A 24,895-nucleotide genomic window follows, 5' to 3' on the forward strand; every position below is an offset into this window, starting at 1 on the left:
TACAATTGATTTAGCCGATGAAAGAACACATAGAAAATGGTTATGAATGCTATGATGTCGCACTTTTGACACTATTTAATGGGTCCCATTGGTTTATAACGTCGGGTGCACTTTGACTTAAAATGAAACAAAGTATCAGTGGCATACCAACTTGTTTTTGAGTGGGGGGGCAAACCAGACCCCCCACCCCACCCAAGGCCGGTGGCGGTGCCCTTGGTATCCCTTGGGCACCGCCGGCCAGTGTTTGTCCTGCCCAGTGGTGGCTGTTTCAGGGGGGACAAAACCCATGCCTTGCCCCCCTTACTTTGAGAACTGGGGGGGCAAGTGCCCCCCTTGCCCCCCCAGTTGGTACGCCTATGCAAAGTATAGAAATTTCTTGTACATTGCACCGGCCCCGTCGTCATCTGAATTTTCAGACAATGTCAGCAACATCAGGACCTAAAAATTGGGAGGAAACTTTGCAAAATAGTGGAATGATGGCTACTGTGATACTACAGAATCAGGATCTTTTACTCCTGATGAGATCACTTGATTACCATGTCTGCCACATGCCTCCATGCTGTGGCTACAGTGACATAATTGTGCCACACATGTCAGTCTTCACTGCCACACATTAGCAGGCGTGCTTTGAGCTTCAACCGCTTTGCTCCAAAGTGCTAGGAGCATGGAGGAGCACCTGGCTTGATTGGCTCAGAAATTGTGCCAAGTACTATTCCAGCTAGGTCTAGCTTCTTTGGCCTTAGATCGATCTCTAATTCTAACGAAGCTGCACTTAGAAAAAAAAGCTTTTTATATTTGAATAAGTATACGATAGTCAAGCTTGTTCCTACGCACCTGTCAATCTAAAGAGCATTAAACTTCACTCTGGTTGCCACTGAAAATGAAACTTTTGGAGATGGCAGCTTGGTCAAGCAACAACAGCGCAAGGCACACACAGGACACACACCCAAGAAACACACAGCGTTGACTTACAACTCGATTGTATTTTGCGGTTCTTCCGTGCAAGGAACGAGAAGGATAGCAAAACTGCTTCATATTTTTAGAACGTTACTACAATTACAGGTTAAGAGAACATTACTGTAATATCCACAAAGTGATATCTGGACATTTAGATCTGCACTGTCGCGATTGTGAATGTGATGCTGACTTTACGCAGTGTTCCGTTATAGGTAGAAGTAGCCAGAAGCTCACTAGAGAGATCATTGAGGCAGAAAGAATTGCACGGCTTAAAAATACATCTATCAGTGCACCACTCGATGTTATCAAACAAAGAGCTAGAATTTTTGGCAAATGGAGGGATGAGATGCCAGCGAGATATGGAAAATATGGCCGCGTGTGTGTTCGAGAAGGAACGCTTCTATGTAAATTTAGGAGATTCGTGTTTCCTCTTTCCGCCGAGCGTAAAAGATAAGGGGCCAGAATGATCTTGCCCAATCAGTCACGCCCTAGCTCACTCCCGAACATTCTGAACATTCTCCGTCGAATGTTCGAGTTGCCGTCTCGTCCCCTTCATTCATGGCAATATATTGTTGCTCCTCTCGCGAAGACGAGGATACGAAACAGTTTTACTATATTTTCCTGTTCCTCGTTCAGAGGAACCGCAAAATACAATTGAACTGTAAGTCAGCGCTGTGTGTTTCTTGGCTGTGCGTCTTGTGTTTGTGTTGTTGTCTTGTGCTCTTGTTATTATGCCACTAAAAAGCAGTTTTGAAGCAAAAGTGTAGTTTTTTTTTTATATTTGTGGTAGTTATTTCTGCAGTTTATTATACTAGGGCCTTGAGTTTCCTTGGTTCATAAAACTTGGGGGAGGCATTTTTATTGATAGACGTGCTAGCGAATATGCTGGTTGTTGCTGGCATGTTTACAGGTTAAATAAACTGCCAAGTATAAAATTAGGAAGGGACAGTGGCTTTATCCCAATGGAAGTGTTGTGCTATGAATAATTTTTCATCTATTTTTATTGTAGATGGAATTTACTCTGACCAGAACCTTATTTATAAAAAAAAAAGCTTATGTTTTGTTCCTTTTGGGCGACCATATCTATTCTTATTACAAAAGTTAATATGTAATGTGCTGCACAAAGAAAAAACCCTCAATCATTATCAAAGATGAACTCATCTAGCGATGCAATCACTCTTTCATTTGCAAGTGATGTCTTGGCGTCTGCTTCAAAAGCATCAGTTTCTGCTCCAGACCAATATTTTGCCTTCTACAGAACGTGCTACAAAATATAAAATGTTGCTTCCATCTCTGTTTATTTCAATATGCATAACTAAGGAGCCCACCAGTTGATTTGGATATGCGAAATAGTTTGCCAGAAAAGGGAGAGTTACAAAAACGACTTTCCGGAACAACATCGATCGATAAAACGAATGAACGAGCGGGGCTCGAAACTGGTTCCTCCACATGATAGCAGCGTGCGTTTCCAACTCCGCCACATGCACAGAAATGTTATTCGTAACTACCATTCTAAAATTTAAGGGAGGACACTAACCCCCCCCCCCCCCCCCCCCCCCCCCCCCCGAAAAAAAAAAAAAAAAAACAATTGCTGCAAAAAAGTTGATTTTGAAAAATGCTATATTTACATCCACCAAGATCTAGAGAGCATTCCCAAAATGTTTCATTAGTTTACACTGCATAACTAATTTTTTATAAATTATGTTCAACCCACCGATGCTAAAGGAAAGGTTGAGGTTGAAGCACTTTGAGCACATTTTTCTATGTTCCACTTTTTGGCATAAATTTCACTTAAGGAAAACTATCGTTTTCCTTTTACACAATAGAGAATTCTTCTTAGGTCGTTTCTGGGATAGAATTCTGTGAGGTACATGCCTGGCTGGTTAGTTTCTCTACTTTAGCATTCTTTTATGTTAAAAAAAACTGTTTGTAAAAAAGTGCAGACATGAAAAAAATACTTTTAATCTTCTTATGGAGTTATACTCATGAAAAGCAGTGCAATATAGCAAAATAACTAACTGGGTATGTGCAATGGGTATTCCTATGACTATATTACACATAAAAATCAATAATTTTTATTTTATTTTTAAACTATAGCTTTTCTAAGTGAACGCACTGACTTCCATATTGTAACTTGCGTAACAAGTTTCAGAATTGACATAGGACAATGAAGTTTGGCAGGGGTGGTCTTGCCACTCATATAAACTTCCGCTGTAAATTTGATTGAAGTCAAGCAAGCGGTACAGAAGCTGACTTTTCTGGGTAGTGTCCCACCTTAAAGGGGTGGTGAAACGAAATTTTAGCGCCGATCTTGTTGCATAAATATGGGCTAGGGACAGGCACCACCTCGGAAATATAAATATTGAGCTGTAAAACACAGGAGAACTAATTTTAAACATAATTAAACGATTTCAAATTCTCATCTGGTGGATGGGGGGAAGTTCTCGTGACATCACTTGTGCCAAAATAGCAGCGCCGTTCTGCGGCAATACGGCGTGCCGGCAGAATTCGCTTAGGCCTGAACGCGTTCGCAAAGCCTTGGCGGAGAAAGCCAAAGCGTAGTTGGCCACAGTGAGCTCGTTCTCGTTGCGGCTCTTTGCACGACACGGCCCGAGCATGCTTCTGGCACGGCCGGTATTGGTTGCTGCGAGTCGCGAGCTGCAAGCCGACGTTAAAAAGGATATGTTTGAACTACGAGGGTGTCAGCAAGAGCCACACAAATGCCAAATACCTGTTCACACTCGGAGCGGACACGCGCGTTTGATCGAAGTACTGGATTCTCTCTGTTAGACCGCGTTTCGGTAAGCGCTTCTGGACCGATTTTTTACAATTGCAACTCGATACTGACATGACACTCGGCAAAGAAAGGTTAGACCGACATCGCGTAGCTCCCACGAACTGCTATAGCTCGACACTGACGTAGCGTCGAGTCAGAATAAAAATGGCATACTAATAACAGAGTGTACATACAGAGTTGCCAAGGTAATCCGTATGGCGTTTATTTGAGCTCTATATCACACAAAACAAGGAGATAGAATCAATGAGAGTCCCTTTTCGACGACAGCGTTCGTCACCGCTGTCTCGGAAAACAAGGAGATCGAGATGACAAGGGGAAAATATTGACCTCTGAAATTTAGTTCAGGGATCAAACTACTCATCCGGTAAGGGTCCACAAGGGTCGCGCGGGCATATTCCATTCAGCAGGCCAGCCGGTCATGGACAGACGGTCTTGGCCAAGGACCGCCGGAGCAACGGTGCGCCGAGTCGATGTTGCTGCTAGGCCTACTATATTCTGCCGAGCTCGCTCGGTCGGCAGAATCGTGGCTGTTGTAGCTCTTCTCGTGTGTTTGTGGATCCTGGGGTGCTATGTTGCGCTTTTTACACTCCCAGGAGACTTGGAAGAGGGAAGTGACGTCAACCACACAGCAAACGCAGATTGGATGTTGACAGAAGAGAACGAAATCAACATCCAATCTGCGTTTGCTGTGTCGTTGACGTCACTTCCCTCTCCCTAGTCTCCTGGGAGTGCAAAAAGCGCAACATAGCCCCCCTGCGTTCTTGATCGTCGTGGTCTGTTTTAAGTACTCCTTCCTTTTTTCTTGCTGGTTGAAGTCGGGACGCACGAGAAGAGCACGAAGAAAAATAAATGTCCGTTGGTGGCCGATACCAAGTAACTGAGCGACGCTGTCGGCCTTGTTGATTTGATCGTAAAAAGTGCGTAAAACAGCTTCGGAGCTGTCGTAGGATTCTGTCGTAACCTGCGCAAAGGTTACGGCAATTTCGTTTCGAGAGCACGGGTTTTCTCTCAAATTTGTCGTACGCACTTTTTTCGTCGTGAATTCGCTTTGAGAATCCGGCCTCAGAGCTGGTTTTGTCAGTGCTGCCGTGGTTGCCGACTTGCCGTGGTCCCGTGGTGCAGCGTGCGTCAGCCCTTGCACGTCTCAAACGGCCACGTTGTCACAGGTCGTAAATCGTCGACGCGCCACCAAGTGGCAACGCTCGTAACCACAACATTCACGCCGTAGCCTTTCCCGACCGGCACAAGTGACGTCACGAATGCGCCCAATATCCCAAGACGCATCGCGCTCTCCGATGGCCGATTTTTGAGCGCGCGCCCAATCGGGCCCATCAGGGTGAAAAATATAGCCATCCGTTCAAAATACAAACGCGCGATTATGATTTATGAACATCATTGATCATATTGAACCTATTTCTGACCATAATAGGTGTATTTCAAGTTTCGCTTCAGTATCCCTTTAAAGGGGTACTCCGGCGATTTTTTGAGCTACCTCAACTCACTATATTTTCTGACTCCCCACCCTTTCCGGTATGCTATTTAGTATCGTGAAATTCATAATAGTTATTGCGAAATCGGCAAATGAAAATGATGCAAAAACCAACATTCAAATATACCTGCACTTTTCAGTGCCGTGACGTCAGTGAAAGGCAAGCTTGCCAGTCGAGCGAGCAGTCTATAAAATAGAATATGCCAATCATTTGTTCCGTGCTGGAGCGCGGGGACTAGAGCAAGCTTCCAAAGCATTCATTTGACACCATGAAACTGCTTCGAATCAGTTCGGAACAAATTCTACAGTCCTAAGAGTCCCCTGCACTTCCACTGACGTCACTTTTTCATTGTTGCCAGTAGAGACTTTCTGTTTGAAAAACACGGCGAGGACCGAAATTGTAAATTCAATAACTTTGTGAAAAAAAATTATTTTGACCTAATATTTGGGATACTATTTGGGCGATGTTGTTTGGCGAGTTTAGCAAAATTTCAAGCAAATCGGGGACCATGAAGAAATCACCGGAGTACCCCTTTAAATGATCGCACAATCCTAGTTTTCTTTTAGTAGGGTGTGCGCGCCATTATCTGTATCTCCTTCAGAACATTACGGCAGTGTGTAGCCGCTCCACAAATATGGAAAAGAAAGAAAGCCCTCCCGTTTCCCCGCGACAGGAGCACACTGGTGTCGAAGGAGCCCCGGTCGATGCTGGGCCGCCTGTTTGGCAACGGCACGTCCCCGGCGTGGGGCAGTGCCCGGGACTCGCGCGGGGCCTACCTGGTGGACCGGAGCCCGCGCCACTTCGAGCCTCTCCTCAACTACCTGCGCCACGGGCAGCTGGTGCTTGACGGAGGTCTCTCCCCACAGGGTGAGTCGGAGCGGGGTCACGACAGGCATCAGGTGTATGTCTCTGACCGGTGCGCTCACCACTTTCGACGCGTGGGTGGGATCGGATGCCAAACGCACCAGTCGTAGATGTGTTCCAGGCGTTGTAGTGCTTCAACCGGCGTCGACCGTGCTTTTACGGCGGTCCGTTCTGCTGGACGGGACGGTTGAAAGAGTTGCCTGGCTCAGACACTCCGCCCGGACGTTCCTTGTTGGCTGTACGTTATTGAACTTCGTTCTTATTCCCAGGGGTCCTCGAAGAGGCCAAGTTCTTCGGCATTGAGTCTCTGGTGCCGGTCCTCGAGCAGATCATCCAGGTGAGCATTCGTTTCGTGGGTTTTAGGAGGGCACGCTAAACGACTTTATATTTACAAACTCGATACATAGCACGTTTCGACCCGTCGAGTGATGGTCTTGCTGACGCACGGTGGAATGACCGAGAACCTTGGCGGCCTTCTTTGTGAAGGTCCTCCGAAAGCCCGCTATTTTGTAATAACTGCCTTCATTTGTGCGGTAATTGGTTGGAGAAGTAGCTGGGGTACATTGGTGTCTCTCAAAAAAGTTTATATGGTTTTTTCACTTAAAAAATGGACTACGCACCACCGAACACTCATTCTTTGCCAAAATGTAGTGCTAGAGGTGCGAACTAGATACGAGAGTTTCAACACTAACCGTTACCTTACTCAAAAGTTATAGGTGATTTTCGAAAATTTTCGATGGGAAAATAGCATTTGACAGATTTCTCAAATATTTGGAGCTCTAAGGTCCTTCTGGGAAGGACATTACATAAGGGTGGGGGAGGGTGATAAGTATTGCAAAATGAAACTCACAAAAAATAATAAAATAAAAACTTGCACAGCTGTGCAAACATACTAGAAATCGTAAATTAAACAATACCTAAATGGTATTGTTTGAGTTTGTCCCGAAAATGGGCAAAAATGGGCCCCCGTTTTCCCATTGAAGCTTCTAGAAAATCATTTATAACTTTTGAATAAGATAACGGTTGGTGTTGAAACTTTGGTGGAGAATGAGCGTTTTGCGATGCAAAGTTTACTTTTGCAGTGAAAAGAACAGTGCAAAATTTTTTTGTATTTTTGTGTATACGTACTAATTATATATATTCTGTGCATATTAAAATATATTTTATCACTCTCGTTCCTTCTGCCCGATTCTTGAGTGAAAAAACTGCCCTCGTACTTACACTGTGAGTGCTTTATGCCAAACACTATTCTCGTTGCAGGGCGAACGAGGGCCGAGGGATTACTCCCCACTGACACGACGCGACGTCGTCGACGCTCTGACCACCACCTCCCATCTGTCGGAGCTGCGTTTTCAGGTATGCGGAAGAAGGGCAGTCCTCGAGCTCTTTCCCCTATACCACATTGCGCGTCACTGGATGGTAGTCAAGTCTGCAGTTTGTACAAATGTGCCTCAACCTATCAAGTGCCATGCCCGCTCGGCCGCATTCCCACGTGGTTTCTCCCAACTGGGCTGGCTTTTTCTTTTTTGCATGTAGCGGCATCTATGAGCAAGCGATAAAAAACTCTTTTATCTCATTCTGTCACTTTCTGATGACATCTAACTTTGTTTTAGGCAACTTGCATTGGCGCGCTTCTTTATTGTGACAGTGTGGTGACCCTAACGTATTTACTCACATAATGAACACACTTTTTTATGAAAAATTTGCACATATCTTGGGGGGTGCGTTCATTACGCAGGGTAAAATTTTTGCATTTACGCGCTTTGCGCAAATGTAATTTAAGGTGCCAATATGACATGGCAGGGCACTGTGGTACATCTCCACTGACAGAGGCGCACCCACAGCTGGTCGTGGGCGTGCCACAAAATAATCATGCTCTATAAATTGGGAACCTTTTTTAGGGCACTTTAGGTGTGCCTTTTGCCAAAGAAAAAGCGCCCTACAAAGCTTACTCAGCACGGAGAGCGACGTGACCATTCTTAGGCCTAACCGCTCTCACGATATCACTCCAAAACCAGATCACAGACGACGGCGTGTTTGGTGACATCAATGCATCCGATGGATGAAGCATGTCCGGGGCTGGGCAATTCCTCAAGCCCAGCTTTGCTAGGCGTGCGCGCTGCTCGGTTTCACGGTTGATCACTTCTGCAACCATTACGAGAGCGGCTTGGCTTGGCTTGACTTGACCTGGCCGCTTGGCAGCAAAAGAAAATTGACTTTTGGACGCAGTTCAAGACTCGCGGAGCTGAAAATTAAAAGTGTGTTCATTACGTGAAAAAAAAAAAAAAATTCAAATATTGATGCACGTTGGGGGGGGGGTTGCGTTCATTATGCGAGTGCATTCATTATGCAAGTAAATACAATATGTTCAACCTCGCTCTTCATGGCGAACACTGAGATGTAGAAATTACCTATGACCACGGTATTTCACGACTTTGAAAAAGAAAGGTACACTTCCAAAAGAAAAAAACGAATGTTGGGCAAGGCTGCTCAGAAAAGTAACCTATAGGTGCGAGGTTGAGGTGCCACTGCATAGCACAGTGTTTTCGAAAGTACAATTTGAGAAATAGGTCATAGATTGGAGGCACGCAGACATCAATTCACTTTGACCCATAAAATAGTGTGTCTTTTAGAAGTAAATATTCTTTGCAGTGCATGCAGCAGCGTCACGGAGACCAAAGTTTTTGTGCTCAGCATGCGGAAAAAAGAAAACCGGCACTTAAAAGGTTAATAATAATTTATTAGAAAATACTACAGGGTTTATAATTGAGCTCTTATACTAATCTACGAAGCCAGTTTGGGAAGGCAGTGTACACGAAACATTCCTCATTTATTGCTGCAAACTCGACATGAAGACATTTATTTTGTACAAACATAAGCATGTGGAGATATGTGACCATCATAAAGATGGAAACAGAAAAATTTTGTGAGGCACAGTTCTATGCAACATTGAGTTATGGGGGATTGTCAGTAATTTAGTGAATAGAGAAACCAGTCATTTGGGGGGGGGGGGCGGTAGTGAGAAGAAGCAAAGCACTGATCATTTGCTTTTAGAAACTTTATAATTAACTATTTGAATAAAGTAATAAAATCATATACAGCCAAACCTTTTTATGATGGTGCTCTTTTATAGTACAGAAGCTACTAAAGGAACAAAACAATTTAATTAATAAGTTTAGCGTGGATGTCCAGGGCTTCGCCATGAACGGCTAAATTTCTAGGGGTTGTGCCTTTGAGATTATGCATACTTGCAATTTCCGAGCCCATGGAGCCAACCAAGATGCTCCAACAGATCGGGCATTTCTCCTAGCACGCCAGTACAAGGCAGAGAAGCTTGGTGCCAAAGCACCGGTGTGAAGCATTGAAGCATGACGCAAAAATTGGGATTTTAAAGACAATATTCATAATTTTTTTTATACAGATTTGAAAAATTAGAATATTTCAGACAGTAAAAGTGCACAGCGAATCGAATCGAATAGCAAAATATTTGAACTTTCGAATATTCACGCAGCTCTGACTGTGTGTCAATCTTCTCAGTTAGCACTTCAGCTGCTTCTTTCTCGTCGGACTGTTGTCTTGGTTTTGTGACCACTGTCATCACGAGGTGCTCTGGGCATGCAGGGAGTCAATCTGTCAGGGGCTGACCTTTCACGATTGGACCTGCGCCACATCAACTTCAAGTGGGCCAATCTCCAGGGAGCGAGGCTGTCGGGTGCCAACCTCAGCTACTGCTGCCTCGAGCGAGCCGATCTCTCTCTCGCCAACTTGGAAGTCAGTTTTTCAGACTTTTTCCCGCTACATTGTCTGCAGGTGTCTATATATTAATGGTAGGGTTGCTCAAATATTCGAAATTTCAAATAGTAGTTTCGAATAATAATTCGATATTCGCTTCGAGAAGACCTGCACTCCTCGCGTTTTTCAAGGTATTGATTGCGGTGGGTTAGCCCTGTTGAGTGTGCTTCTTTCCGAGCACCGGTGCGGGGCGGAAAAAGCAATACCAGCGGAAGCGAGCTCCGCAGGTGTTGCTTTTCTGCATTACATCGGTGCTTAGTAAGAAGCGCACTCAACGGGGTGACCGGCCGCGATAAAGACATGTTTTGTTGAAATAACGGAATTTCTTATTTTTGGTACCTAAAAACAAACATGGATTGAACGAACGATAAAAAGCTACAGAGTTACTCGTTTCACACCTGAAATAGTGCCTATTGCGAAAACAATGCGGAAAATATATTCTCAATTTAGCGGTTCAAACCGGTGTAAACCATTTTTTTTTCCCCCGGAAATGAACTGGAACTGAACCAACAAAAATTTAGGTTCAACACTGCTGGCAGTGTTTCTTGCTAATCTAAGCATTTTCAGCTCTGTACACTCAGTCGGCCAGTCAATATTCTTTTATCTGCAACATTCCCTAGGATAGTATTGCGCTTTATTCCTTCTTTTTGTCTCAAAGCGAATGTTTAATACAACCATTGCCATCAATATTTGGCGTCGCAAGTAGCACCATGAAGTGGAGGCACTGCGGACCCCCGCCCTAATTTTGTGGCTGTTTCACTTGCAAAAGCATAATTTTGTTTGAAAACAAACAAAAAACTCTTATTTAAAAAAAAATACTAAACCTAAGAAAAAAAAAGTTTTTTTCTTAGGTTTAGTAAGTCTCAAAATATGTGATTTTTGAAAAAAACACTTTTTTTTTACCCAATATTTATGTTACAATATGGATTTTTAGATTTGCAAGAAAAACCAAAATTGTACCCCTGTGGGATGATGATGACAACGTTTGCACCCAACTTGTTTGTGCTTTGGATAAAAATGCTATCATCATCATACCACAGGGGTAAGGTTTCGGTTTCACTCTCAAATGGAAAATTTTGTACTGTAGACATAAATATTGGGGAAAAAAAATGTTATTTCCAATAAGCATTTATTTTGAAACACGCCTGTCCTAACCAGCTAGGAAAAAAAATTGTTTTTTTCCTAGGTTTAGCATAACAACAGTTCACTTGTTGGAGGTCAATAAAGAATGTCTGGTGCTTGCATACGGTGATCAGTTGCAGGCGTAAGAAAATGTTGGTGTATGAGAACATACTTTTTAAAGACTAGTGTTAATCGTGAGTTTGGAGTAACTCTCTCAAGGGCTCTGTTATACTCCGATATTGAGTGTAGCAAACATGGTGTAGTGCAGCGTGTACAAATGCTGATTGGTTGCAGATATCGAGTCTTGGCTCGCCGGCCAATGAAAGTCGTGCCTTCTGTTCCACACTGCGTTCGTTGCGCTCAACGTCGGAGTATAACAGAGCCTTTGGAGTGGAGTGGCCAAGCAAAGACGCTCCCTGAAGCTTAGTGGCACTCCTGATGGCTTTTTTGCCTGTAGCAAACTTGGGCAAAAGTTTTAAATGTGACTGGTAGCATATAGAAGGACTTTGATAGTACTAAAAAGCTTTGTAAGCTACATTTTTGTGTGCATGCATGAATATTAAATACTTTTGCCTATCAGTTCAAAGACTTGATTATTCTCAATTTGGCTCTTGTTCTATGAAAAAAAAAAAAAAAAAACTACAAAAAGTTAGAGGTTGCATTGTTTTGCAGTCAGGTGTAGATGTTTAAAACATCTGGCTTTCAATTAGAACATTGGTGTGTTCAATTCAACCCTTCTGTTGTCTATAACTAAAGTTCCGTGCTTGCGGGTAAATACGATGAACTCCAAGAAACACTCTCTGGTAAACACATGTACAAAATATCAGAGTTCACTTCCGTCGGAATGTGTTTCTGCATTAGAAGTGAGACAAGGGGGAGCGACGGGGGGAGCATTTTGTTTGCAGCGGAGCTGTTAAGGGCTAGTTTCCCCAGGATCGCGTCCCCCGCGAAGAAATGAAGACACCGAACTCTGGACTCCTACCGCCATCTGGGAGCGACGGCGGCAAGCCACGTATCTGGTTGCCGCCGTTGCTCATAGATGACAGCAGCCTTTCCAGTCTGGCTTGCCGACTTGCGGCCGGCCATCATTTTCAATTGTACAGCTCCGCTGGTCTTCCTTCTTCACCAGGGTGGAAAGGCTGAAACTTTTGTTGCTGCAAAGTGATATCTTTTCTTTTATCGTTTTTGGAGTCTCGGTTTACATTTCCACCTCCGGTCACGACTCCGTCCTCGACACAGGGTGCCCAGCTGGTTGGTGCCAAGATGCTGTGTGCGAACATAGAAGGCGCAATCCTACGCTCCTGCAACATGGAAGACCCTGCCGGGAACAGCGCCAATCTGGAAGGTACGGGTGCGATGCCTGGACGGCGGTCCCAGAAAGTGGCCCCTCGATTTCCGCTTGACGATGTTGAGCAGAACTTGACGGACCGACTTCTTCAGGAAACGCGTTCTTGTACTCGCGTACATGTTGGCGATCAGTTGCTTGCAATCCTTCCAAATCTTCGCACAATGAATCTTCGAAAAATTCGAGCAGGAGAGGTGCTTGAGGTTGCTGCGGAAAACTCCATTTTCTCAAAACAAGCGAGGTAGCCGGAAAACCCAGCGACCTGACAAAACCTGACATCGACTAAAACTGAAAACAGATTGAAGTAATATGCTTTATTTTTATGTTTTATTGAAAAAGAACCTCTGTTTCTTCAAGATCTTAATGCAATTATGAGTTACTAGCTCCAAAGATGCACGTTTTTCCCGTTTTTGCTTTTTGCAGGGGACACTGTTTTATGGGGCAAACATGGGCATCGCAAACTGGTGTGCTAGCTTTACTGTGTTGCACGCTGTGTACGAAACAAAGTATAGAAATCGGGAATTGCCGTACCCCTCGAAATGTTCCCCAAACCCACACCTTCTGGAATTCGCTAGATATCGAGCCCGCAAAAGTAGAGTTGTTTACTGTGGCTGTGTCCCAAATCTGACCCAAATGAATCTGAGTTACTCCGGCGTGTCGTGTCACGTCACAACGCATATTGAAAGACACTGGACGCTCGTAGGTTTCTGAATGCCAGGGTACAAAACCCTTGCCTTGGTGTAAGCTAGAGTAAATTTTGGAACACGGCCCATATGTATCCTTGACTGCTCAGTCTCCATCGAAACGTAGCGCCAGCGGTCGAGTGTGCAAATGCTGCTTTGAATCGAATAGAGCAGTTTTATTCCTTGTTCCAGCGATGCAAAGGGAGCTGGAGGAGGAGGAGGAATCTGTCCATTCGTTCGTCCGTCTGTCCCTTTGCCGGCTCAGGCCCCTCACATAATGAGGGGGGGAGAAAGGCAGGCGGAGGGGAAAGGGAGGAGCCCCTTTGTATTCTCCCCTCCCCCTCCTCAAGGGAGGGGACTGGGAGGAGTGAGAACAGGCGGGCGGGCACAATCAAGCGGGCAGGCAACCAAGCGGGCAGGCAGGCCCGCCTACGCTCATCCTTTCCTCCTCCTCCGTTTTTGGGGAGGAGGAGGAGGAGTGGAAGGGGGAGGGGGTTGATAAGAGCCTTGCAGGGAGCGGGGCAGGCAGGCAGGCAGGCAGGCAGGCAAGAGGGCAGGTCACTTCTGTATCCTCCTCTCCTCCTCCTCCGAATGGCTCCATGGGTAAGGCAGGGCAGGAGGAGGAGGGGAGGGTTGGGTTGGGGGGGGGGGGGGTTTCGGAGATAGGGGAGGAGAGAATGCGGTCGGGGGGGGCTAATGCTTCCCCTCCCCTCCTCCTCTCCTCCTACCCTCGCATTTGAGATCGGACATAAGCTATCTTCACACGCTTCAAATGCCAAAAGCGTCGCTTCCTTCTCCTACAACCAAATCTTTTAAAAACTGCCTTGCACGGCATATAAATAGTGTGCAAAACTTCCTTTTTTTTTTTAAGTGAAAACCAGTATACTACCTATAGTCGCTGACAGGTCAAGAACGAAGTGGAAGCTCCCCCCACCTCTTTCCATTTTACTACAGTGGACTCCTCTTAAACGGAACTCGAAGGGACAGAAAAGTTTGTTCCGTTTATCAGAAGTTTCATTAAAGCAAAGCACATAAAATGAGTGAAATATGACTTTATTTCACAAGCATGATGTCCAGCTAATGTAGCTGACTAGAAAAAAGAGGTAATGGTAGTTTGTTTTGCATTTTGTAATCGCTTTTTGACGAAGTAGGTGTGCATACCTTGGAGGTTGCGCAGAAATTCCGCACAGCCTTCAGATTCAAAGTAGCGCTGCAAGAGAGCAACAGCCTCCCTCGCTGTGCAGTCTGGCACTGCAGCAGGACCGGGGTCACTGCATTCCACGTCATCTTCACTGGAGCTTGAGGCCTCCTCACCTTGAACTTCAGGATATCGAACTTCCTTGCGATCTCCGTCTTCGAGAGGTCACCACGATCCAGCTCTTGAAGGATCTTCATTTTCGTAGCAAGCGAGATCGCTTGGTGCGGCCGCTTTTTTACCGCTTCCATCACAACACGGCAAGCGGACGCTGGTTTGCGTACTCGATGGTAAACGTGACGCGCAACAGACGAGGCGCTAACCCTAATGGCGGTAGAAAGACTGGATTGGGTTGCCTTAATACAATGGCTTGGATGGATGGATGAATGCTGTACCCGCTGTACCCTTTGTAACGAGCGGCACCTCGCGTCACCTAGCCTAACATTTCGTCACTTTTTTTTTTATAATAATATTTGTATAAATTTTGTTCTAACACAACCTCTTTCCCTTTAAAGTGTCCTCAGTCTTGGCTATTGCGTACTCCATGGTTGTGAGACTGCTGTAGCAATTTCCGATGTCCGCGGTCGCCATGGGTAGTTTCGGTTTCGGTCCCGTTTAACCGAAGTAAGCAAAAAGGGGGGTTCCGATTACCCGAAGAATTTATCATTAAATAGATAGGAAACCAACCGAAACAACCTTTAGAGTTCCGTTTATCCGAATTTTCCGTTTAAGCGAGTTTCGTTTAATGGGAGTCCACTGTAGTGTGAACGCTGGAGAGGAGATGACCTCCTCTCCACCGTTTGCTCTGCTGAAATGAAAAGGGGTGGGAGGAGCTTCCACTTCATTCTTGTCCTGTCACCGACTATAGTTATAAGCGACGTTCTGAAATTTTCTGGTAGAAAATGGAGGCCTGTTTCCTGTCGCTAACATTGTTCGTCTTCGAGCGTTCGTGGGGTTAGTCAATCGCCTTTTTCTCCTAAAAAATTTTCGAAAATCCCTTATAACTTTTTAAAATGGTTACCGGCAAGCTCTGAAACTTTGGCATCTGGTCCTGACTGCCGTCTCTACATTTTGCCGGAGACTGACCATTTGGCGACGCATAGTTTATTTCCTGATCACAAAAAATACTGCTAATTTTTTTTTTAGTGATGGTAGAGGCGGAAGGAGGTACAGTATAGACCACTTACAACAGGCCTTCCGAACCTGTTGATGTCACAATTCTTAGGAAGATGAAGTTTTATAGAAATCACGATGTTGGGGATTTAGTGAGGTCCTTATGCTGCACATGCTATTAAACAGGTAAGAGATGATCAGTTAACAAATATCTCGCTAACCGGTCCTTTAGCTAACCACCTGGAGAGCTGGTAATACAGTATAGACCACTTACAACGTTACCGCTTATAGTGCAGGACCGGGTATAACGCGGCTTTTTTAAACCACCGGTTCGCCTCCCATAGAACTCCATGTAATTACATACCGCTTAAAATGCAGGCGCGCGAAGGGAAATACCGGTTATAGTGCGGTTTTCGGGACAGCCTGGCGACCGCGCCGACTGACCGACGCAGAGAGCACGCTTCCCTGTGCGACACTAGATAATGGCGCGAGTCGCAAGCGGCACTCGCGGGGCAAAGGGGTTGCTCGAAGAAGCGGGGAGAAGCGAAGAGAGAGGCTTCAGTTGCCATAGCGATGGAGGGACGCACGCACGTGTCGTTCACGTGCGTGCGTCCCTCCGCTGCATTGGAAACGTTGGAAACAACGGCAACGACACACCAATCGCAAATCGAGAAGAAGTGTTCGTGCGCGTTGCATGCCGGTTGCGGGCCCGCCGGCCGGCTGCTTCTATCCGCAAACATGGCGTCGGTTTTGATCGTCGACGTAGACGGCGTGGTAGAAGATCATCGTTCTGCGTAAAAGTGCTATCCTTGACTGTGAATTTTCGTTGTGTGTCGCTATGATAATCCAGCGCGTACTAGAAGGGAAGATCCACCTACTCGTGCGGCGATGTTGTGGCGGCACTCTCAAGACAGCAGAAATGCCCGTGTCGTCGTGTTTGTTTACTTCGACTACAGTGTTGCTTCCTAAGAACTTGTGTTTTCGAACATCGCCCGGATTTTTTATTTGGAGCGTTTCATGCCTGTGCTCAAGTTGAAGGTATTACTGGCGCATACCGGATAAAGGATGCAAATTTTCACACGTTTTTATCGCCGGAGAAAAGTGATTAGGGTTAGCAATCCTGAACGCTCGCAACGTTTGTCCGCAACCCGCGATGCCGTTAAAAGGCTGCGCCAGACAAAAGTCGCTCATTTTCAAAATGTGTGATACACTTGAGAGAGAAGTGCACTAGTCTGGTGAAATAAAGACTTTCCTCAAACTAAGCTTTATTTTTCATCTAACATAAAATAAATTCTTTTACAAAGGTAACTTGTCTGATGGCGTGCAATTCGGCCTGAAAAATTGATGTTTTGGTTGTAGCGCGGTACCGCTTATAGTGAGGATTTTCGCGACTCCCGCGACACGTTATGTGCGGTCTACACTGTAGTATGAATGCTCTCTGATCGACGCGATGCCATGCAGGGGTGAACCTGAAGAATGCCAACCTGGAAGGTAGTCAGATGGCTGGAGTTAACCTGAGGGTGGCAACCCTGAAGAACGCCAACCTGCAGAACTGCCACCTGCGACAGGCCATCCTAGCCGGGGCTGACCTCGAGGTGAGAGCGGCCTTTGGGCAAAGCCGATCTGTTGTGATGCCAGTGGTTTTAATATAATTTAGGATTGTGCTTATATTTGAATAGTAGTTTCTAATTACACAATATTTGCTTTTCACTTTGAGATCAACTACCATATTTATATTTTTCCAAGTTTTGATCTTAGCGGATGGGCCCTGTTATGCAAGCTTCTTTCCGAGCACCGGTGCATTGCAGAAAAGCAACACTTGTGGAGGTTGCTTCCCTGGGTGTCGCTTCTCCGCTGCACAGCTGTGCTCTGCAAGAAGCGTGCTTAATGCGGCTGACTTGCCGCAGTCAACACTTTGAGAAGTACAAATATCGCAGGTGCACGCTTAGGAGAAAAGCAATTTTTCAAGGTAGGGCGGTGCACGCGCGTGCCTGGTGTATTTCAACAGAAACGAGAGCTTTGTGAATGTCGACACCTACATTGCAGTAAAACTTTCCAAACTTGAACTGCGACTGTTATGTGAGAGTTTATGTTAGGCAGAGATGCCCTAACAACATGCATTAACTCTTTCCTGACCGCACCCATAGGCCATCGATCACCGGTGATCGATGGTTTCCAAGCGCCGTCAAGAAATTAAGTTTAGTGCGGAGAATTATGTTCCACAACTCGTGGACAGCCGAAGAACACTAGTTTCGGTTTCAAGGCAAGGCGGGTTTAAGCTTTATCACAAGGTGGTGGGCTATCAAAAATAGTCGTGGGAACGGTGGTTGCACTTGTCTAACATGGCTAACTGCTTGCATCAGTCTTGATAGCAAAGACGGCATCATTTACATAATTCAACTGCATCGTGGCATATTTGTTTAGACCACAAGGGCTCTGGGGATACTTTAAGTTATGTTATAGGCTTCGCTTAATAGATGGTTGTCGGTAAGCATCACTATAATTTTCAGGGCTGTCCTGAGTCGGCGTGCACGTTTTACGTTCCCGACAAGGCGCACAAAAATTCTATATATGAGGGAACTGCAATCGAGGCTATGAGACAAAACCAAGGTAGAACACAAAGAAAGCATTCTGCTGGGGATGTGAGGTGTACTCTCTGTGCTTCACCAATATAAGCATTCCTTTGTTGAAAAGCATGTATTACGGAGGCTAACTCTCTGACTAACTGAAAATAGGCAACGTCAGTTAGAGTACACTATCTTTCAGAAGTAATAACCATAGGGTGTGGGTGTGACGCACATTTTCTACATTCTGAATTTTTCTTATTTGTCGTTTAATCTGACATAGCTGTAGAAGTTTCAGCCTTATACACCTTTCACACATACATTGCTATTTCAAAAAATAAAATTTTAAAATCTTTCTTTTTGCTTTATATTAACCTCTATTTTTTTAAATGACAACTAATTGGCCACTTTTTCATGTGTCATATTGCTTCATACACAAGTTGGTTAGGAAAATAAAAGCGTTAGCATGGATCTTTTGAAAATTGCTACTTTTCCCATAGTCAGTAAAGAGTTCATCATTCATGATTGTCTTTTTCTTTTTTTCTTTTTTTTTCAAATTCGAGATTGGAGAGAGGGTATCGTCCGATGCATGTGTTTACCACCTTGTAATCACATTGCGTTATTATGTGCACAACTTCTACACTTGATTTTATAACATATGTTTGAATGTTTGACTAGTTTCATTGTCGGCGTATGGCGCATATGTGTGCGGGGGATAGAGGAGGCAGTTATCAGCTCCTTAGCACTGGTGCACATTGAGTATGTAGATGACCCTAGTGGGGAATTCCATTGGTAGGTCTGGAGTGGTTTTAGAGTGCATTATTGTTGATATCTCCTTGGGTGTGTTTGGGTATGTGCATTCTTGTTGGTACCTGCTTGGGTTTCCATCTAGCCGACTTAAAGGGCAACTCCGGTCCATACTTTCGATTTTGGGATTATGACTGTTTTTAGTGCAGTCAGCGTCTCTGAATTGCAAGGTGTAATTTTTTTCCCCTTATTGTCCGTAGTTTTAAAGATATCGACGTTTCAAAGTTTTACTTGGGGCGCGGCCAACAAAACCGAAACTAGCCGCTCGAGGCTCCGGCAACACTGGGAATCGGCTGCTATGTGCACGTGACGTCAAGATCGTTCTCGATCAACGAGTATGCAGGCCGTGCGGCACCTACCTCTGTTGCGCTAGCCGTCTAAAGATAGGAGGTAAGCTGATTTTGTTTTAATTCTGTATACGTGGGAGTTATCCAGCCCATGTAGCAAAAGTTAGTGCGTATACCCAAAAAGCTAGCGACTGAAAAACCCGTGAACTCGTGCGGTGCCATACTCGGCGGCCGCCGCCGTGCGTGCGTTATGCCGTACTCGTCACTTGTATACCCAAAAGCTAGCGACTGGAAAACGAGTGAATTCGTTTGCTGCCGTATTCGGCGGCTGTCGCCGTGTGTGCGGTCTCCCGTACTCGTCGCTAGGCCTAAATTGTCATCGGGGCTCCGTGGATGGAGCGGCGTTGCTCTACGCCGCGCTGTGAGTGACGTACAGTACGGGGGGCCCTCTCGCTTTCGCGCTGCTGGTCAGTCCCAGACACGAAGCTTTGAGGCTCTCCGGCGCGGGCTGCGGCGCCCGAACACACGTGTGCTGGACTGTACACGTCTGTTTTTTCGTTCTTTTTTCCTCGCGCGTGTAAAAGCCGAAGTCTAAAATCCACTCGTCGAACAGCCTTCACCCACACCTTCTCCAATTTCCGGTCCGTTGGAAACTTGTGAAAAAGCACCTCCGTGTTGCGCAGTGGGTTGTTTGAGCAGCCCACAGCGCTACAAGTTGCACTCGGCATCTTTCGAGGAACAGCTGGGCAGTCTTGGGCGCACCGAGTTGCTCGCTAAAACGAGTCTTGGGGTCCTCACAAGCAAATAAACAAAAGGCTACACGGGCTATAGATAAAAGAAGCTACACGGGCTATAGATAAAAGAAACGACTAAACACGCCAATCACAAGACGAAGTAGCGGTGGTAGCGGCTCAAAGAAGCGCACTCCGCGCAACGCCCGGACCGGAGGAAAAAAAGAGAACGATACGGACGTCACGGCCCAATGTTGCTTTACCAATCGGCAACCCGCTGGCCGCCCGCTAAAGAGCAGCGGCTCGCGGCGGGTCGCATTTTTATTATCGGCATTAGTTGAGAATGTGGCGCCCGACGGACGTGATATTTTGGCTGAGCTCGTATTTTGTGTCACTGCATCGATACCAGTAATTTATTTCATTTTGAGTTTTGGCCGGAGTTGCCCTTTAAGGCACAAGCATATGGAGTTCTTTTGGATCACTCCAAATGCTAGCAGCGCGAATTTCTTTAGTGATAGTGGCGGAACATTCACTGTACGAAGTGCAAGGTATATTTATGATCGCACATTTAGGATATTAAACAGGGCAACAAATATAGGAATATAGTCAATGCAAGGGATCACTATGTGTGTTTCTGGAAAGCACTGTGCTCTGCCTTCATAACAAATTGAAAACAGTTGCTTTGGTTTATATGGGGATTCATATTTGCTGTATAAATATTCGCTTGATCGGTTTACGAATTTAAAGAAACTGTACATTGTACTCGGTCCCATGTCTGTAATCACTCAAGTGCTTTAATAATTTTCTCAGGATAGCCAAATCAGTTAATTTATTTAAACACAAAGGGTAGAGCTCCCCAGGTTAAAAACATGTTGTGGACAACTGATGAGCGCCTGAGGTATGCAATGTGTAATGTCCAAAGAAGGCCGTCTGCGTAGAAATCACCCAAGTGCAGGGTTGTCATTTTCAGATTTACTCTCAGCGGCTGTGACACCGCTGAAAGTAAAATGTGCGTCTGTCGAAAAGACTAAAGATCTGTCTACACAGATCCGTGAAGTGGTGCCTGGCCTTCGACTTCAGCCCAACTTGCTGGACTTGCACCCTTTAATTTCATTTTGCAAATTTTATGGAAGACAAATGTCAGACTTTACTTGATGGGCCTGCCACTTATCTCACATCTTAAATACGTCGTCACCAGCACTAAACCTGCCAGTCCATCTGTTCTCCGCGATTCAGCTAGCACATTGTATAATCAGGTTGTCAGCTTGCTTTCTCACCATGCATGCATGCATTAGTCTTTTCATTAGTTAATTTTTTATAGAAACTAGTGTCTGTAGCGTTTGGGAACTAGCCGCCCGAGACTAGAGCCGCGTGAGCGGAGGTGGCCGAGAGGCGTATATACAAAAATAAGCAAAAAATTCACTCCACGACACGCATCTCTTTGCTGTGTGAATGCGCCTTAAAGGCGCATTCACACAGCAGAAAGACGCGCGTCGAGGGGTAAATTTTGGCATATTTTTGTATTGTGACGTACCTCGTCACTGGTTGCTTCGGTCGTGTTCACACGCAAGACATCTCTCAAACACTTTATTCTTTCACGTACCCGCGCGCAGCGGTATCGCTCCTGTCGCTAAGCCTCCCGTTCCACCCGACGACCCCCTTCCTCCCTCCGCGTTGCCGCTCCCGCCCGCGGCCGCTGCGCCATCTTCCGGGGTCGGCCCGAAACGGTTACAGTGGTCGCCCATGCCATTCGAGAGGTGCGGCCCGTGATACGTGCATGCATATGTGCGCTTCCCCTAACAGTCTCCCCCCCTTAATCCGTGCAAGTAGAGTTCCAAGAGTCCTGGTATCGCACAAGTTGGTCCGCGTTGGCCAGACCACATGCTCGGCCTGTGGTCGGATGTTGCAGTTTATAAACATTGCGCCCGAGCCTAGCCGCAACCACGAAAGGTCCGGAACGTCTGGGGGAAAGTTTGGCCGCGATTCCACGGCTTGCATTGCTTAGGGTGTGTAAATCACGGAGCACCAAGTCACCTACAGCAAAGTTGCAAGGCTGTCGTGCGGCATCGTATTGGTGCCGCTGAGTCTCCTGTGCTTTGGTCTGGTGTTCCCTTGCAAAGGCAAGTGCATCTCTGAGGTGCTGGCTGAGCTCTGTGGCGTATGCATGGGAAGTGGGAAGCCGGGCCTCCGGATGTTCCTGCAAGGGTCTGAACTCCCAGGGAGTGTGGAGCTCACGGCCATAGCACAGGAAGGCAGGTGTATAGCCAGTCACCACGCTCTCGGAGGTTCTCATGGCGAATGCTACCTCTGGCAGGCACTTGTCCCAGTCCCGGTGGGTGGTGCAGTATGCCACGATTCCCTGCTTCACTGTAGCATTATGCCGCTCGACGGTCTGACCTGCTGGTCTGTAGGGTACGGTGTGGCGGTCCTTGATGCCCCAAGCTGTCATCACGCCCTTCCATAACTTGCTGACAAATGGCTTGCCATTGTCGCTTGAAATGGTCAGAGGAACACCGTGGTGGCAGAAGACGTCCACCATCCTCTCCACAATGGCTCGGGATGTTGGTGCACGAAGGGGGTAGAGTTCAATAAACTTGGTGAACTTGTCGAGAACAACCAGTATGTGCTTGTTCTGGCGTGCTGTAGTGGGGAGAGGTCCAATCAGGTCGACACTTAGGTGCTCCATGGGGTTTGCTGCCCACGAACTATCCATGAGACCCTTGGGCTTCTGTCGGCGTGGCTTAAAGGCTTGGCAAGACTTGCACGACCGGACATAGCGGGATATGTCGGACTGCATCCCGAGCCAATAGAATCTCCCCTGAACGCGTCGGAGTGTTTTGAAGTAGCCCGCATGGGCGCTCAGTGGATGGTCATGCTCCATCTGGAGAAGCAACGTCCTCAGGTGCAGTGGTAGCCAGGGGACTTTGGCATCCCGCCCCGTGTACATCAGGAGGCCCGTGGTGTCTATTTCGCTGCTCTCTGCCAGGTCTCGTACCATGCGTGCTTCCTTGGCCTCGGACGGGAGCGAGTCCGTTTTTAGGAAGTCGATTATTGCTCTCAAGCGGTCGTCTTTAAGTTGCTCTGTTGCCAGCCTGTCTGGGTCTCGGAGTAGTGATATGTCGTTGGCCTCCAGGGTTGCCAGTTCCTCAAAATGTATAGAGGGACTCGGCTCGTCCACCTGGATCGGGAACCAGTCGTCTGCGACGTATGGTGCAGCAATGTCTGCTGTGGGCAGCGGGCAACGGCTTAATGCATCCGCCGGGATGTTGGCCTTCCCTCTTCGATGCTTGATAGTGCAATTGAACCCTTGCAATCGCAGGACCCATCTTCTGACCCTGCTGGATGTCTGTTCTGTACTGAACATCCAAGCGAGGGATGCGTGATCGCAGTGGATTTCGAAATGGGTGAATTCCACGTATGGCCGAAACCTGTCCAGAGCCCAGACCACTGCTAGGCATTCCCACTCTTGAACAGTGTAGTTGCGTTCGGCGTCATTCAGAGTTCTGCTGATGAAGGAGATTGGCCTGAGTTGACCGTCGTGTTCTTGCAGGAGGACTGCGGCGATGCCGATGCCGCTGGCATCCGTCTCGATGACAAAAGGGCGGTTAAGGTCGGGCAGAGAAACTACAGCTTTCTCTGCTAGTTGAGCCTTAAGGGACCGGAAGGCTGTCTGTTGTGGCTGCTCCCATGTCCAGGGGGCATCTTTCCTAAGCAGCATTGTCAGTGGTTTCGCAATGTCGGAGAATCTGGGGATAAAGGTGCGGTAATAGCCCACTAATCCCAGAAATGCCTGCAGCTGCTTGACAGATGTTGGATCGGAGTAGGCCTCAACCGCTCGTACCTTATCGGGATCTGGCTGACATCTGCCCGGGGAAATCACATGGCCGAGGAACTTGAGGGACCGTTTGCATACTTGCACCTTCCTTGGGTTGATAGTGAGCCCTGCTCGGGCGATGCGGTGCAGCACGTCCTGCAGGTGCTTGATGTGGTCCTCGAGGGTTTCAGAGTAGACCAAGACGTAGTCAAGAAACGCCATGCAGTGCTTGTGTTTTATTCCCTCGAGGACCTTGTCCATTAGGGCCTGAAACGTAGCTGGGCCTCCTGCCACACCGAAAGGCATTCGTTTGAATTGAAACGTGCCCTGGTGGCAGAGAAAAGCTGTCTTGGGAATATCTTGCTCAGCTACTGGGATCTGGAAGAACCCCTGGGACAGGTCCAGGCTGGTAAACCAGTTGGCCCTTCCCAGTTGGGCAAGGACCCAGTCTGTGCGTGGCATGGGGTAGGCTGGGACGTCGGTCTTGGCATTTAGTGGCCTGTAATCGATGGCTAAGCGGTAGCCACCCGTTTTCTTGGCCACGAGAACAGGGGCGCTGGCCCAAGAGCTTGTGCTTGGCTCCACCAAGTCCTCTTCAAGCAGCTCTCTGATGCATTCGTCGATGATTGACCTTTTCTCAGCATTGACTGGTCTCATTTTACAGCGGACAGGGGGACTGTTCCCAGTGTTGATGCTATGCTGAGTCAGTGGGGTACATCCAGGTCGTGCAGTGAAGAGCTGATCATGGTCCCTCAGCACTGCTGCTATACGTGGATCGATTTCTGCGGGCCAAACAGGGTGCCCGCTGGGCTCACTGTGTTCTTCAGCCAGGGCAGCAACCTGTTCGGGCACGGTGAAAAGACCCTCCAAGGAATACACCTCATGAGCTTGGGGCAAGTGGAGTTTCCCAGATGTCTTGGCGAATGGTATCAGCTGTTGTATCTCTGTACCCAAGGTCCAGCCCCCTTGGGCCACATGGATAGAGATACCGGAGGCTGTTAGGAAATCTCGACCAAGTATCACGTCGCGGCATAGGCCCGGCATATGGATGAAGCGTTGTTTTCGGCATCCACCGGACCAACGAATCCGGCACCTGATGGACTGGCTGGTGCTGGACCATCCCGTCGCCAACCGGAGGGAGTGGGCTTCCTCTCTGAGTCCTGCACCCGTCGCTCGGGCAGCAGCCACAGCTGGGTCTCCGAACAAACTGACGCTGGATCCTGTATCTAAGAGGGCGTGAAAAACCCTGTCTCCTATTGAGAGCTCCAGTAGGGGCTCCTTCCCTCCGGCTGTTGCTGCCACTTGTAGGGCAGTCTCGTAGACGCTGGCCGGGG

At 47.0% G+C, this 24,895-nt stretch overlaps 1 protein-coding gene across 1 annotated transcript in view; it reads left to right on the forward strand.

Annotated features, from left to right (window-relative positions):
- LOC8029240 (BTB/POZ domain-containing protein KCTD9) overlaps positions 1 to 24,895 on the forward strand; it is a 37,203-nt gene that overhangs the window by 6,854 nt on the left and 5,454 nt on the right. The window contains exons 5-10 of the mRNA XM_029986815.3: positions 5,918 to 6,111; positions 6,378 to 6,445; positions 7,369 to 7,464; positions 9,730 to 9,879; positions 12,262 to 12,367; positions 16,820 to 16,953. Coding sequence (XP_029842675.2) covers positions 5,918 to 6,111; positions 6,378 to 6,445; positions 7,369 to 7,464; positions 9,730 to 9,879; positions 12,262 to 12,367; positions 16,820 to 16,953 — 748 coding nt within the window. The remainder of the gene's footprint in view (positions 1 to 5,917; positions 6,112 to 6,377; positions 6,446 to 7,368; positions 7,465 to 9,729; positions 9,880 to 12,261; positions 12,368 to 16,819; positions 16,954 to 24,895) is intronic.

This window comes from Ixodes scapularis, unplaced genomic scaffold (genome assembly GCF_016920785.2).
Source record: "Ixodes scapularis isolate PalLabHiFi unplaced genomic scaffold, ASM1692078v2 PGA_scaffold12__126_contigs__length_90152505, whole genome shotgun sequence".
Lineage (NCBI taxonomy): Eukaryota > Metazoa > Arthropoda > Arachnida > Ixodida > Ixodidae > Ixodes > Ixodes scapularis.